The sequence below is a fragment of the Nanorana parkeri genome, unplaced genomic scaffold (genome assembly GCF_000935625.1).
Source record: "Nanorana parkeri isolate BGI_ZX_2015 unplaced genomic scaffold, ASM93562v1 scaffold2678, whole genome shotgun sequence".
Lineage (NCBI taxonomy): Eukaryota > Metazoa > Chordata > Amphibia > Anura > Dicroglossidae > Nanorana > Nanorana parkeri.
Window position 1 is genome coordinate 29658 of NW_017308946.1, and position 14678 is coordinate 44335.

At 48.3% G+C, this 14678-nt stretch overlaps 1 protein-coding gene across 1 annotated transcript in view; it reads right to left on the minus strand.

The window, feature by feature from the left end:
- Positions 1-5171: 5171 nt before the first annotated feature.
- INSRR (insulin receptor related receptor) overlaps positions 5172-14678 on the minus strand; it is a 55632-nt gene continuing 46125 nt past the window's right edge. Inside the window, exons 18-22 of the mRNA XM_018574019.1 lie at positions 12913-13020; positions 10278-10437; positions 8894-9023; positions 6902-7036; positions 5172-5505 (exon numbers count right to left, since the gene is read on the minus strand). Coding sequence (XP_018429521.1) covers positions 5172-5505; positions 6902-7036; positions 8894-9023; positions 10278-10437; positions 12913-13020 — 867 coding nt within the window. The remainder of the gene's footprint in view (positions 5506-6901; positions 7037-8893; positions 9024-10277; positions 10438-12912; positions 13021-14678) is intronic.

Consider the following 14678-nt stretch of genomic DNA (forward strand, 5'->3'; position numbering starts at 1 on the left):
AGCATCCAAGGTTGCCAAGACCTCTTAGCGATCTGCAACGCTCTGGCTGGCGTCCTGCCCAGCACACTGACAACACTAGTTGCCTAGAGTTGAGCCAGATGCTCTGGCTTGCGTCCCGCCGAGCTCCTGGCAACCAGGGACATCAGTAAACTGAGAGGGGATGCCACCGCCCCCTTCCCAGAACTAAATCACCTCAGGCAGCCATAGGCAGGGTCCTAGTCCTGGGGGTCTGCACCATCATTTGACAGTTGTCACCAGAACAGGAAGTGAAGGCATATAATCCTGTGGGGGCCGGATTAACATAGGGGCGGGTGGAGCTCCCACTCCAGGTCCGCCCCTGCAAATAGGCCTGGCCCGATGGCACCTGGAGCTGCATACCGCTGGCCTGGCGAGAGCACGCACTGACTACCTGGAGCCCACACTGACTACCTGGAGCCCATAATGACCACCTGGTGCCCACACTGACCACCTAGAGCCTGCACTGCCCACCTGAGAGCCCACACTGCCCATAATGACCACCTGGGGCCCACACTGACCACCTGAGAGCCCATATTGACAACTGGAGCCTGCACTGCCCATAATGACCACCTGGAGCCCATACGGCTCTGTAAAGCATTACTGAGATTGGTAGTCCTCTATAGTTGGCGTTATTCTGCATTGCTGTATAATGTATTGCTAAGAATTGTAGTCTCTGTACAGCTTGGAGCCCGTGGCAGATCTACCAGGGTCACAGCTGCAACCGGGCCCCGGTGCTCCACCGTTGACTCCAAGCTGTAGAGCGGCTACAAAGTCACAGGCCAGACAGGAGGAAGAGGGCCCCGGTGACCGTCTCCATTTCCATAAAAAGGCCCACCAAAATCCTCAGGACCAGGTCCGTGAGGCTCGCAATCCGGCCTTGGTTCCATCTAAAACACTTGTCGAACTGACTGAGTAAAAGGTTCTTGATTTACCCATCAACACTAACTGTGGATGGGGGAATGCCCCCCCACTAGGCTATTGTATTCGGACAGTGGTGGCTCAGGACGGTGATTGGCCGCAGTCACGGTTCCGCTGAGAATTTTCAGGCCGGTCTACATTGGAAGAAGTCAACTGGAATGGTAGACAACTTCCTCATTGTACACAAGGAATGTCCGCACACCGTCACATCGTATGTTAAAAAGTTTAATAAAACAATCACAGTATCAGATCATTTTGGGGTGACAACGTTACAAAATACATCCTCTTCCGCCTCTCATGGAGTCAGCGTGAAGAACAATATCCTCGTTTAATGTGAGCGATGAAGATATGAAGGACGATGAGTCATCTGCACTAGAGATAGAGGTCAATATGGAAATGAAGACAGTACAGGTAACAATGCTCAACAGCGTTCAAACATACACAAGATCGGAAATGGATGATAATGGAGATAAAAGTTCCTTTAGGAAAGCACCATAAAAGTCTGGAAACAAAATCCACCGACTCCAACCATCAGCGTTCTCGAGGGATGTCCTTCATGACATTTCCTGGCCACAAGATCAAGTTTTTGGGTTTTTTTTTGCTACTTGGCCTGAAGTGTCTGTAAAGTGCACATTCATTTCCAGAACTGATTGACGCTGCAGATGACGTATGGTAGATATCTCCCCAACGTGTAGGTGGAACCCATGAGCCACCTATAAAAGGGTCTAAAGATGAGATCAGAAGATGATTTACTAACGGAGAACTGGACATGACAACAAATGTAATCTCCTGAAGGTCACAGTCGTGTCTGGTCCTTCCCGTGGGCAGACCCACCTTGGTATATACACAACACAGTGCACACGACCCAAGCCCTGGCACATGACCCAAGTCCAGGAACATGACCCAAGTCCAGGAACATGACCCAAGTCCAGGAACATGACCCAAGTCCAGGAACATGAACCAACTCCAGGAACATGAACCAACTCCAGGAACATGAACCAACTCCAGGAACATGAACCAACTCCAGGAACATGAACCAACTCCAGGAACATGACCCCTTCTGGGGGTTGAAGCAGTAGAACATTCCTTTTCCTCAAAAGCCTCATCCCCCCTTTCCCACTCATGCCGGGATTAGTACAGCTTGGATGCAAGTGAGGCAGGTCTCAGACCCTCAACACTGTGCTTGTGTCTCCTCTCCTTCTAGCCATTCACACAAAATGCAGCCCGGTGATGTGCGATTTATGAATGGCTTGGAGGATAGATGCGCAGAGACACGACTACAGCTGTGTGGTCGATGGGATCTGCATCGCTTACATCTGAGCAGCCCAGAGTACAGCCGGAGTTCTACCGAACAAGCAGATTTGCAGGATGTAGCCGCCTGCTCACAATGGCATCTGTCAGGCTTGCCCTGAAATAGTAGAGTGCCATCTCCATTAAGTGCTCCACCATATTAAGTGCACAAGTGTATGGAATTTGTATTAAAGCAGAACTCCGGGATACTCTTCAATCTTCTCCAGTCCTTCCCCGGCAGTTCTTTTTCCTCTCACCTACTTATATTCTGAGCTATCGTCATTTTAAACTTCAGTGATTTCATCACATTTACATATAAAGTCTAGGGATGGCCTGACACTGGGGAGGAGGGATCAGCCAGGTGGCCTCCTCACATTTCATCTCCCTACATTCCTGAGCAAACTACAAGTCCCATGATGCACCAGGACATTGTTCATTGTGGCCATTGCCAATTGACTTGAGCTCACGCCATAGTCTCCACACCCACATTGCAGCCATTGGTAGGCGGGACAGACCAGGAGTGTAAGCAGCCCGGGGTCCTCCCACTGCAGCAACTATTGACAGATTTATGTCCCAAAAACACAGAAGAAACCTACAGAGGGCCTTCTACACAACCAGTGGCCCCCGGGGGACGAGAGGGCCGAGCAGCCAGTGTTTCCCGGCAAGAGGAAGATCAGAAGAGGAAGATTCACAGGGTTATTCACAGAAGGGTGAAGAGTTTGTAGAAGGCCAGAGAACTGAACAATCTAGGACAGGGGTAGCCAAACTCCGGCCCTCCAACTGTGGTGACACTACCAATCCCATGATGCATCTCTCTCCGGGAGTCATGTCTGTGGCTGTTAGAATCTTGCAATGCCTCATGTTATTTGTAGTTCCACCCACAGCTGGAGGGCCGGAGTTTGGCTACCCCTGATCTAGGACAACAAAGCCGAACCGGGAAAGTGAGCGGAATTGGAGAATGTTTCCAAATCAGCTATGTGGTCCTAGATTGTCCTCTGCTCCAAACCCCTCCCCCTTTTGTGAATAACCCTTTCAATGGTTGCTGCAAGGATTGGCAATGCAAGGTGCGAGATCTCATTGATAAAAGGTGCTTTTAGCGTTCTGCCCAGAATTCGTTTTTGCACAAAATTTCCTTAAAAAAAAATTCTGTCTTTCTTGAGAAACCTCGTCGTGCCGCTACGTGTCCCTTATAAATAGGCCGGAAATCTACTGAAAGGCCGACAGCAGCTTCAGAACAGTTCTGACCCTGCGTGTCTTCAAGCCCGCTCATGGGATAGACCATTCTAAGGCAATAAATACTTACACAGACATGAAAAACATGATGTACCTAAAATATTGAGGGCATTGGAAATCAAGTAGGATCATTAGAGGGATGGCCCATCTGAAGATATTCCCCAAACAGCTGCAGGTATAACTTAATTGACTCCTAAACATGCGCAAGTTATCCCTTGAGAGACCCATGCCGGCCATCACCCTTCCAAGCCGAGGGCCTTGTCGGCCATCACCCTTCCAAGCCGAGGGCCTTGTCGGCCGTCGCCCTTCCAAGCCGAGGGCCTTGTCGGCCGTCGCCCTTCCAAGCCGAGGGCCTTGTCGGCCGTCGCCCTTCCAAGCCGAGGGCCTTGTCGGCCGTCGCCCTTCCAAGCCGAGGGCCTTGTCGGCCGTCGCCCTTCCAAGCCGAGGGCCTTGTCGGCCGTCGCCCTTCCAAGCCGAGGGCCTTGTCGGCCGTCGCCCTTCCAAGCCGAGGGCCTTGTCGGCCGTCGCCCTTCCAAGCCGAGGGCCTTGTCGGCCGTCGCCCTTCCAAGCCGAGGGCCTTGTCGGCCGTCGCCCTTCCAAGCCGAGGGCCTTGTCGGCCGTCGCCCTTCCAAGCCGAGGGCCTTGTCGGCCGTCGCCCTTCCAAGCCGAGGGCCTTGTCGGCCGTCGCCCTTCCAAGCCGAGGGCCTTGTCGGCCGTCGCCCTTCCAAGCCGAGGGCCTTGTCGGCCGTCGCCCTTCCAAGCCGAGGGCCTTGTCGGCCGTCGCCCTTCCAAGCCGAGGGCCTTGTCGGCCGTCGCCCTTCCAAGCCGAGGGCCTTGTCGGCCGTCGCCCTTCCAAGCCGAGGGCCTTGTCGGCCGTCGCCCTTCCAAGCCGGGGGCCATGTCGGCCATCACCCTTCCAAGCCAGGGGCCATGTCGGCCAACACCAACCTCCGCCAACACCCACGTCGGCCAACACCCACCTCCGCCAACACCCACCTCTTTACAGACTTCTAAATCAGCAAGTCTCAGCTCAAAAAAACAAAAGCAAAGAAATGAAGGAAACTGCAGCTGGAATGTTGTTAGGGAACTCTTGCACCTGCTTCTGGAGGCAATGCCAGTAGAACATAAGCAGGGAGGGGAGACCCTGCGTTCTAGACAGGATTAACATATTCCACAATAAAACGCGATACATCCCTGAGATAAACAGTCGACAAACTTGTAAAAAGTGCAGAGACTGGACCTACAACCGTAGTCGTCCGACCCTTCCACACTGGCCACGATCCTTGAGTACGAATGCTTTTACTACTAAAAAGGAGAGCAAGCGCCAGTTGATTTTCCAGCCTCAAAATGATTATCTTGGCACATTCATGCTGCATAACGGGATAAAAACATCCACCTCCTGGGAGAAAACACACATACAATAAAAGTGACCCTAAGAACCACAATGTCCGCCTGATAAAAACACATAAAAAAACCATCACACTCCGCGCGACTCAACATGACAAAAGTCCGCTTAGCAGCAGTCTGTAGAACGTCGGTAGGATTGCTTTCACTCGGCAGGTACAATCATGAGGGTTCTGTATGATTATTTTTGCATTTACATGCTGAAAGTATTTTGCGGTGAAGAGACCATGACGGTACATAGTCTTCTGAGTAGGCTTGCCATTCCCGTGTGGTCTTCTCTAGACAGACCCCCCCCCCCTAAGACCCGCTCAGTGGTTTGCACTCCCATTCATGTGGTGAGAGTTCGAACTAGAATCCCTTTTTGTGTTTATGACATGCAAGGCGTTGTCCTGCTGAACGCGGGATAAAGATGAAAAGTTGGAGAAGGAAGGGGAAGGCGGGTTTTCCAAAAGGGTCTTCTGACACTGGTCAGCTTCAGTGTCGGAGACCTCCGTAGACTCCCGATGTTTATGGTAGCCGGTGTAGAAGAAGGAGACCTCCCGGAAAGTGGGCCTCAGGTCATCTTTAATACTCTCCAGGATCTGAATAAAGGATGGCCGGTTCTTGGGATTCTTCTGCCAACACCAACGCATCAACTTGTGTCTGGAATTGAAGATATAAAGACAATATTGGTATCAAATGTAATACAATGTTATCTCCCCTCCAAACGAAACCCAAATACTATGGAGAGTTCCCCAGTCCACACATCTGTCGTGTCCATTTTAGAGGTGTCCCCACTATTCTCATTTGGATTTGTTATTCTTTTGATGGCATAAGGAATATAGCAGGAAGAGGTGTAACACACAAAGCTGGAGAGCAATGCCCAAAACTCTTGTGGACAGGACAGAGTCTGGAATTACAGAAGAGATATCTCACTGCTGGACAATCCAAGAAAAGAAAAAAAGGAGGCCAATTTAGCCTATCAGGCTCCACCAAAGGCTTCCCTTGTGACTAGACTAAACCTTATCTCTGGGTGGATTCCCCACATTTTGTCTTAAACTTGCAGTGTCCTCCAGATAACGGTCTTCTTTTTAGAAGTCTTATCTTACCATGCAAAAATGGTTCAAGAATGGTTTGAGGAACACAATGAGTTTGAGGTGATGGCTTGGCCTCCAAACTCTCCAGATCTCAATCCAATTAAGCATCTGTGGGATGTGCTGGAAAAACAAGTCCGATCCATGGAGGCCGATCACCTCACAACTTACAGGATCTGCTACAGACGGCTCGGTGCCAGATACCACAGCACACCTACAGAGGTCTAGTGGAGTCCATGCCTGGATGCTTCAGAAGGGGGACCTACTCAATATTAGGGGGCCATCCAGATACTACAGCATACCTTCAAGGGTCTAGTGGAGCCCATGCCTGGATGGGTCAGGAGAAGGGGGACCTACTCAATATATTGGGGGGGTTATCCAGATACCACAGCACACCTTCAGAGGTCTAGTGGAGTCCATGCCTGGACGGATCAAGAGAAGGGGGACCTACTCAATATTAAGGGGGTCATCCAGGTACCACAGCACACCTTCAGAGGTCTAGTGGAGTCAATGCCTGGATGGGTCAGGAAAAGGCAGACCTACTCAATATTAGGGAGGTGGTTATAATGTTAGGGCTGATCGGTGTAGAGTTAACTGCGATTAACACTTACAACTACAGAGGTCATGTTGTCAATCCAGAAAGCAGTGGATGGGAGAAGGTGTGGCCAGACTGACAAGCTACAGGCTTGAGAATCATCAGTGACAATGCCAATAGCCAAACTCCGTGTAATATCTTCTCATCCTACCATAGTGAAAGCAGGAACAACCTGCATGAGGGTGACAACTCTGCTCGGAATTCTGGAGCAGTGCAGCATCATTGCCACCCCAACACATGGGGACTAAGAGAGAACTGTAAGTGCAGATGAACATTTAATCAAGTGCTGCAGCTCATATTTTACTTTTAACGGGCGGACCGTAGTTCTACTTTAAAAAGGTATTTTGCCTTTTAGATTTTGAATACTCACAGTCTAAGGGGACAATTTTCCGGTTTTTCCAGAATTCCGTTGTCCATAACAAAATGGAGGACTTGCTCATTGGCCATGCCCTGATATGGCTGCTCTGCTAAAGTGGCAATTTCCCACAGGACCACACCAAATGACCTGGAAAGAGAGAACAGAACCTGTGAACCACGATGCAGAAACGGCAATGACCACAGAGATGTCAAGGAATTGTTGGATACCCGTAAGAGCCAGTCAAATTCTTACCATTTGGTTTTGATGGGGCGGTGGAACTGTTCGAGCCCCTGTCGGGTATTTATTTCTGCTTCTGTCCATATTTTAGAGATTCCCCTTCATTTCCAGTAAGGTCAGGGAATGAAGGGAAATCTCTCCATGAGGCCATGGCAGAAAGGACACTTGAACTGTTTTTTTCCAGATTGGAAAGGTGGGATTTTTGAGGGCCAAATTTTTGGAGGCCCAAAATCATTTTCTCAGGGTCCATTGAGGGACACAGCTCCTTCCCCTCATTCCTTTATACTGCTTGCTACCACTGGTGGTTCTGAGGTGGGACGGGTTATGACCTGTGGGCAGGTTTTTAACTTTGCTTCTTCGCCCAGTGTCCATATCTCCTAGAGGCAGCGGCATAACCCTATGTCTCGAATTATGCAGAGCCGTGTCTCTCAATGGACGATAGAGAAATAAAAGTCTAAAAACAAAAATCACGTCTAAAGATCAGGGCCGAGATGAGAAAAAGTCAAGGGGGGTGCAATTGTTAACGTCTGTACAGGATTCTAATGCAAGCGCAGAACTTTTCTTGAAGCTTCTGTAATCCATGAAGACTATTACTGATATCTAAAAAGGAACCCATGCGCCATCATGACTTCTGAAGCCATTCCCTTTCTTCAATTTTGTTTTTTATTGAAATACATTTTTTTTTTTTTTGCAGATATAAAACAAAGGTACAAAACAAGTAACATTGTCATACATTAAGGGGTAATACAATCAAGGAGTGATGTGTTGTCATAAAACAATTGAACCATATGAATTCCCATTACAGCTACTTGTCATAGTCAAAAAGCATAGCTTCTCTGGTACCAAGCCAGGGCCCGTTCCCAAGGTGAGCCAAGGCAGGGAAAGGACGGTATATAACCACTCAAGTCGTCGAGGCATGGAGCCCTTTATGGAGCCCATAGCCCGACATTACAGGTATAATGATAATGTCAGGGGTGTAAAGGTATGACAACGTGAAGAAGGAAATGGAGAGAGGTAGGGAAGGAAACAAGACAGGGGAAGGGTGGGTGGGGAGGTTATTTTCACACTCGTGGATGCCGTGGATCTTAACTGCTCATTAAAAGTTGGTATTCGGTTGATTCGAGGAACTCAGTCCAGTAAAACCATGTGGTGGAGAATTTAGACACTGTGCCCTTTATGGAGCTAGTGAGATCTTCCATATGTTTAATATTGTTAACTCGCTGGAGCCACTGCCGTACGGTGGGCGGCGACGACTGTTTCCACAAAAGAGGTATACAGGCCTTCGCCGCGTTCACCAGGTGTACAAGAACGGACCGTCTATATGTCTTTAACGGGATGTTATTGTGGTGTAGCAAAAAATAGGCCGGGTCTAATGGGATTGGTCTATCAGTAAATTTCTGTATTATGTCCCTGACCTGGGTCCAAAAGCTCAATAGCGATGGACAGGACCAAAAGATGTGGTATATGTCAGCCGGCGAGGAACTGCAGCGCCAGCAAACGTCCGGTACTTCAGGGAAGATCACATGGAGCTTATGGGGAGTTCGGTACCATCTAGTCAAAATCTTATATCCAGTTTCCTGGTATCTGTTGCAGATAGACAACCCCAGGGAGAGCCGCAGGATCCGAGACCTCTCATCAGGGGTAAACTGGGCCCCCAGGTCCCTCTCCCATCTCTCGAGGAAAGGTAGAGGTTGATCAAGATCCGGGGAGAGAAGTAATTTGTAGCATAGAGAAGCCATTCCCATTAACCACACTGAGCATACATACCAAATATCTGAGTGCGGGTTGAAGATACCATCTTTTAGAGACTCGGGAGACATCCATCGTACAGGAAGCAGGGACTTGCCACCTTTCCGGTAGTAGTCCGTTTCATAGATATCTCTCGTCATGCCAAAGTCTGGAATGAGAAATGCAGAGTCATCATAAACCAACTACCTAGTGTTTCATCAAGACCCATAGACAGTATGTCCTTAAGACCTCTACATGGAAATGTTGGATGAAATGAAAGCAGCACGCCTAGTATTAGCAGCTATAGGATATATGGTACAATGATATTTTATTATTTTCCCTACCGATGCTCTACAGCCTTGGTTCTCAACTGGTGGGTCGTGACCCCGTGTTCAGTGGGTCCCCGTGTGCCTTTCACTTTTCTAGGCGAGAAGCTTCTCAGCCTCCCCCTAGCGCAGGACTGTCAGTTCTCGCGCCAAGCAGCCATTCAAAAAATGCTGCCGGTGCCGAGTGTCAGGTTGAGGCGGGGTGGGCTGAGGCTATGCCTGTGAGGGAGCTCCATCCATACTTGCATTGCTTACCGCTCACTCGCATACCCTGTAGAGGTGCCTGGACCGGAGTGACATCACAATCTGGCTCCCGGCACCACTACAGGGCGCGTGAGGAAGCTGTACAAGTTGATGCACATATGGATGGAGCTCCATCACATCAGGGCAGCCCACACTGCATTCCATTGCAGTGCAACTTGGGTCACGACTTAACGACCAAGGACAAATGTGGGTCTTGAGGTTACACAGGTTGAGAACCACTGGTCTACAGGACACGGATACATAAAGTGGTATTTATTGAAGCATAGACTTTTGGACCATCCCCAATTTGCAATGACATGGTCACCTGGGAGAACCACCTCTACATAGTTTGGTTTCAGCATTCTGCAACCAGCACCATCGAAAAGTCATGAAAATATTCAATTTGTGTTGTTGAAATAACAGCTTTTGGTGGGATGACCATTTTATGTCTTTTGGAAACTGTGATGAGCTCTGAAAAAAAACTGGTGGGCAACAAGGAAGCCAGGAGTTGAGGCATCCTGAGGATACTGACGGTGGTACAGTAACCTATCCCAAATCATTCCTACAAGTTGGTTCGCCCTCACCCGCGTACCTGCATAAGATTGGAGACCTTCTCTCTGCCCTAATAGAATATATAGAGACACCGGCACTCCAAATAGTGAATCAAATACGTCTGTTTATTGACGTAAGAGCAGCATAACGTCATGCACTCAATGCGACATTTCGGGGTCTCACAGGATCCCCTTCATCAGGCTGAACAAGTGGTGGACGTTCACAGCCGCAGCACCCGCCTTTATTACTTTGGAACCTTTAGAGTGCGATGGGTTCATGGACTTCTGTGCCCTGTGACCTACCTCCTATCTTCACTGTAAGGTCCTCAGACACCATGCAGTTCCGCGCTGCCAAATCCCGATGCACAAATTTCTTTGCGTTCAGATAGGCCATACCATCAGCGATCTCGCCAGCCATCTGTAACATCTCTTTCAAGGATGGCGGAGTCACATTTTTTTTGTTCTGTGGAGCAATGGAAAGTCATCAGTGCATTAAAGTAAAATGGCTACTAGAGCTTCTTTCTGTATCTGTGGAACGTTTGGGGAACAGCAAGAACCTCTTCTTACTATTCTCTTAGTCCCCAGCAAGAACCTCTACTTACTATTCTTTGTCCCCAGCAAGAACCTCTACTTACTATTCCTCTTTGTCCCCAGCAAGAACCTCTACTTACTATTCTTTGTCCCCAGGAGGAACCTCTACTTACTATTCTTTGTCCCCAGCAAGAGCCTCTACTTACTATTCTCTTTGTCCCCAGCAAGAACCTCTACTTACTATTCTTTGTCCCCAGGAGGAACCTCTACTTACTATTCTTTGTCCCCAGCAAGAGCCTCTACTTACTATTCTCTTTGTCCCCAGCAAGAACCTCTACTTACTATTCTTTGTCCCCAGGAGGAACCTCTACTTACTATTCTTTGTCCCCAGGAGGAACCTCTACTTACTATTCTCTTAGTCCCCAGGAGGAACCTCTACTTACTATTCTCTTAGTCCCCAGGAGGAACCTCTACTTACTATGCTTTGTTCCCAGGGGGAACCTCTACTTACTATTTTCTTTGTCCCCAGGAGGAACCTCTTCTTACTATGCTTTGTCCCCAGGAGGAACCTCTACTTACTAGTCTCTTTGTCCCCAGGAGGAACCTCTACTTACTAGTCTCTTTGTCCCCAGGAGGAACCTCTACTTACTATTCTTTGTCCCCAGGAGGAAACTCTACTTACTATTCTTTGTCCCCAGGAGGAACCTCTACTTACTATTCTCTTAGTCCCCAGGAGGAACCTCTACTTACTATGCTTTGTCCCCAGGAGGAACCTCTTCTTACTATTCTCTTTGTCCCCAGCAAGTACCTCTACTTACTATTCTCTTTGTCCCCAGGAGGAACCTCTACTTACTATTCTCTTTGTCCCCAGGAGGAACCTCTACTTACTATTCTCTTTGTCCCCAGGAGGAACCTCTACTTACTATTCTCTTTGTCCCCAGCAAGAACCTCTACTTACTATTCTTTGTCCCCAGGAGGAACCTCTACTTACTATTCTTTGTCCCCAGGAGGAACCTCTACTTACTATTCTCTTAGTCCCCAGGAGGAACCTCTACTTACTATTCTCTTAGTCCCCAGGAGGAACCTCTACTTACTATGCTTTGTTCCCAGGGGGAACCTCTACTTACTATTTTCTTTGTCCCCAGGAGGAACCTCTTCTTACTATGCTTTGTCCCCAGGAGGAACCTCTACTTACTAGTCTCTTTGTCCCCAGGAGGAACCTCTACTTACTAGTCTCTTTGTCCCCAGGAGGAACCTCTACTTACTATTCTTTGTCCCCAGGAGGAAACTCTACTTACTATTCTTTGTCCCCAGGAGGAACCTCTACTTACTATTCTCTTAGTCCCCAGGAGGAACCTCTACTTACTATGCTTTGTCCCCAGGAGGAACCTCTTCTTACTATTCTCTTTGTCCCCAGCAAGTACCTCTACTTACTATTCTCTTTGTCCCCAGGAGGAACCTCTACTTACTATTCTCTTTGTCCCCAGGAGGAACCTCTACTTACTATTCTCTTTGTCCCCAGGAGGAACCTCTACTTACTATTCTCTTTGTCCCCAGGAGGAACCTCTACTTACTATTCTCTTTGTCCCCAGGAGAAACCTCTACTTACTATTCTCTTTGTCCCCAGCAAGAACCTCTTTGTTATCCAAGTTGTACCCAGTTGGAAAGGCTCTCGGTCTTTGCAGATGAAGTTATCCAAGTGTCAATGTAACATTTCCTATAGCTCACAACTTCAATCCTGCTATTGTACAGAGACCCCAGATGCTCAGTTGAACCCCTTAACATTAATATATTTTCCAGAAAACCAACAAACCCCCAAATTTATTAAAAAAGTGACCCATTTTTAAGGTTCTGGCCTGCAGATTATACAACTGGGTTCTGAACTCTTATGTGCTCAATCTTCCTCTTATTCACTCTTCAGGTGTTCTCAGGGAGCTTAATCAGCCCTTTGAGTTCTTATCTTGGCCTACAGGACAAATACTCTGTGTTGTCGAAAAGGAGGGATTCAGTAGTAGTTTAGCAGATGACAACTGGGCAGGGATGAACATGCTATAGAGACACAGTAATAGCTTGGCTTTCTTTCCGTCTTTCACTCACTCAGTAGAGACCAGCAGACCTTCTTTGATAAATATTTATGTCTTTTCTTTTACTTCATCTTACTATCAGATTTTTTTTTAGCTCATTACTTATAATCTAACTAGGTAAACAGGCGCAATTTAGTGTAACGGCTTTAGACAACCCAATAGTGAGGGGATGAGTAAAATTGAAATGGATCTACTTGGCTACTGCACATTAGGATATACAGTACATCACTGATCTAGAGATTCCTATTGACATGCAAGTATGAGGAGGCCAATATCACGTTTTCAAATGTTGTACTTTCCCACAGAAGATACCCGGATCGTACCTCCTCCGTCCTTAAAACACGCAAGTAGCTCTTGAGGTCCCCTCTGGTCATCAGCTCCATGATGACTATAGCCGGTTGCCCTTGTGACACAACGCCGAGCAGACGGACCTGTAAAAGGACAAAGGACAACAAGTCTATAACTACGTGTCCATAGTTGGGAGTTTGTCGGACGGGTGAGCTGTAATGGACGGCTTGGGGTCTTATTTGTAATACTAAGCGAGAAGCCAAATGGTGGTGACCAGTGGAGGAGGAGCCGAGTCTCTGCGAATGGACCAAAGAAGATAGAAAATAGTAAGTTCCTCTGCACTCCTCACAGCGCTCCCGGACCAAGTACTTGTAGTGTTGCTCGCAGTGACAGTCACGGATGGCACCGTGCAACAAACAGTGGAAAGCAGAAAATCACCGGCACTCAGTAAATATCTTTGATGTCCATATAAAAATCGGACCAATTGTCATGTACAAAATAACGACGTTTCGGGACCGCACAGGATCCCTTCATCAGGGCGACAATGTAACGAAGTGGACATGGACATCAAAGCTTTTTACTGAATGCTGGACCAAAGAGACTTTGTTCCCCAATTCTGTACTGGTGAGATGTTTGAAGAATGAATCGTTTGTATTTGAAGGCTTCTTGTAAAGCATTAGTAAGGAAAAGGCTTCTCGGCCTTTTGGTTAAGATCAAGTGTAGTATCTGTTCTTATCAGTTTTCAGGGGAGAACGACACCATCTTTGAACCGGGAGATGGTGGCTTAGTATATCCTGAGGTGATAGGTGGGTGCTGGAGGGGTTTCCTTTCCTCCTGGGTGTGACGCCGGTCTGGTTTTGCCGGGCTTGTCCCCAGTTGTAGGCAGGAAATTCGCCGGTTCTAATGCCTTCTGGTAGGGATGGGACTGCATTTGTCTGGCCGGAGGGCTGGGGATCGGCAGAAGCCCGCGGTATTGTGCCCCCCTGGGAGTGGCGTCTCAGGGAGTGCCGGAAAATCACTTGGGTTTGGGACCCCACTTGATTCACCTGCACACGGTCACTCAAGCTTTATCTGCACTATGCCTCTTGGGCAGGCCTTCTGGCTAGCCTGGGGGGAATTTTTTTATCTTTGTCCTGGACAGCCTGCCAGGTTTGTGCACTGGCACCTAATTCATTATATACGACTGCACATTTTTTTACTTCACAGAATTGACGGAGGGTGCAAGTACCTTCGGGGCCTTTTCCTAAAGTTATGGAAGGAGGTTCTGTGACCTGCACTGGGACCCCCGCCCCCTGCCTCCTTCCACTTGGGGGTCTCCCTTTGGGGGAGCCTCCACCTAGTACTCGGTGGCCCTGTTTCGGCAAGTCCCAGAGGATCGGGGTCCGCCAACCTTCGGGTAGGTGGACCTAAGTCGTTCTTTGTCCTTGTCAGGAGCTTTACACACCGGGGATCAGGAAATAGTGGCCCTTCTCACCAGAGAGGACCAATAGCACACTCGTGCACTTTGTGTGTAGTGATTTCACTATTTACTTTTTTTATTCACAGGGGTATTTAATTTCGATGCACGCTTCCACGGGCTTGGAAAAAAAAAAATTGGTAAGGAAAAGGCTGAGTATCCCGACCCGAAAACAGGTTTCTATTGCTGTGTGCGCCTCCATGGGGAAATTTTCCTTCACTTACTAGCCAAGTGACAAATGTCACCAGGACAGGAAGTGAGACAAATTGTCCCCAACAAAGACCTATAAAAGCTTGACAGAAATTACAATCCTTTCCCAGTCTACTGAGACAGAAATGTGAATTG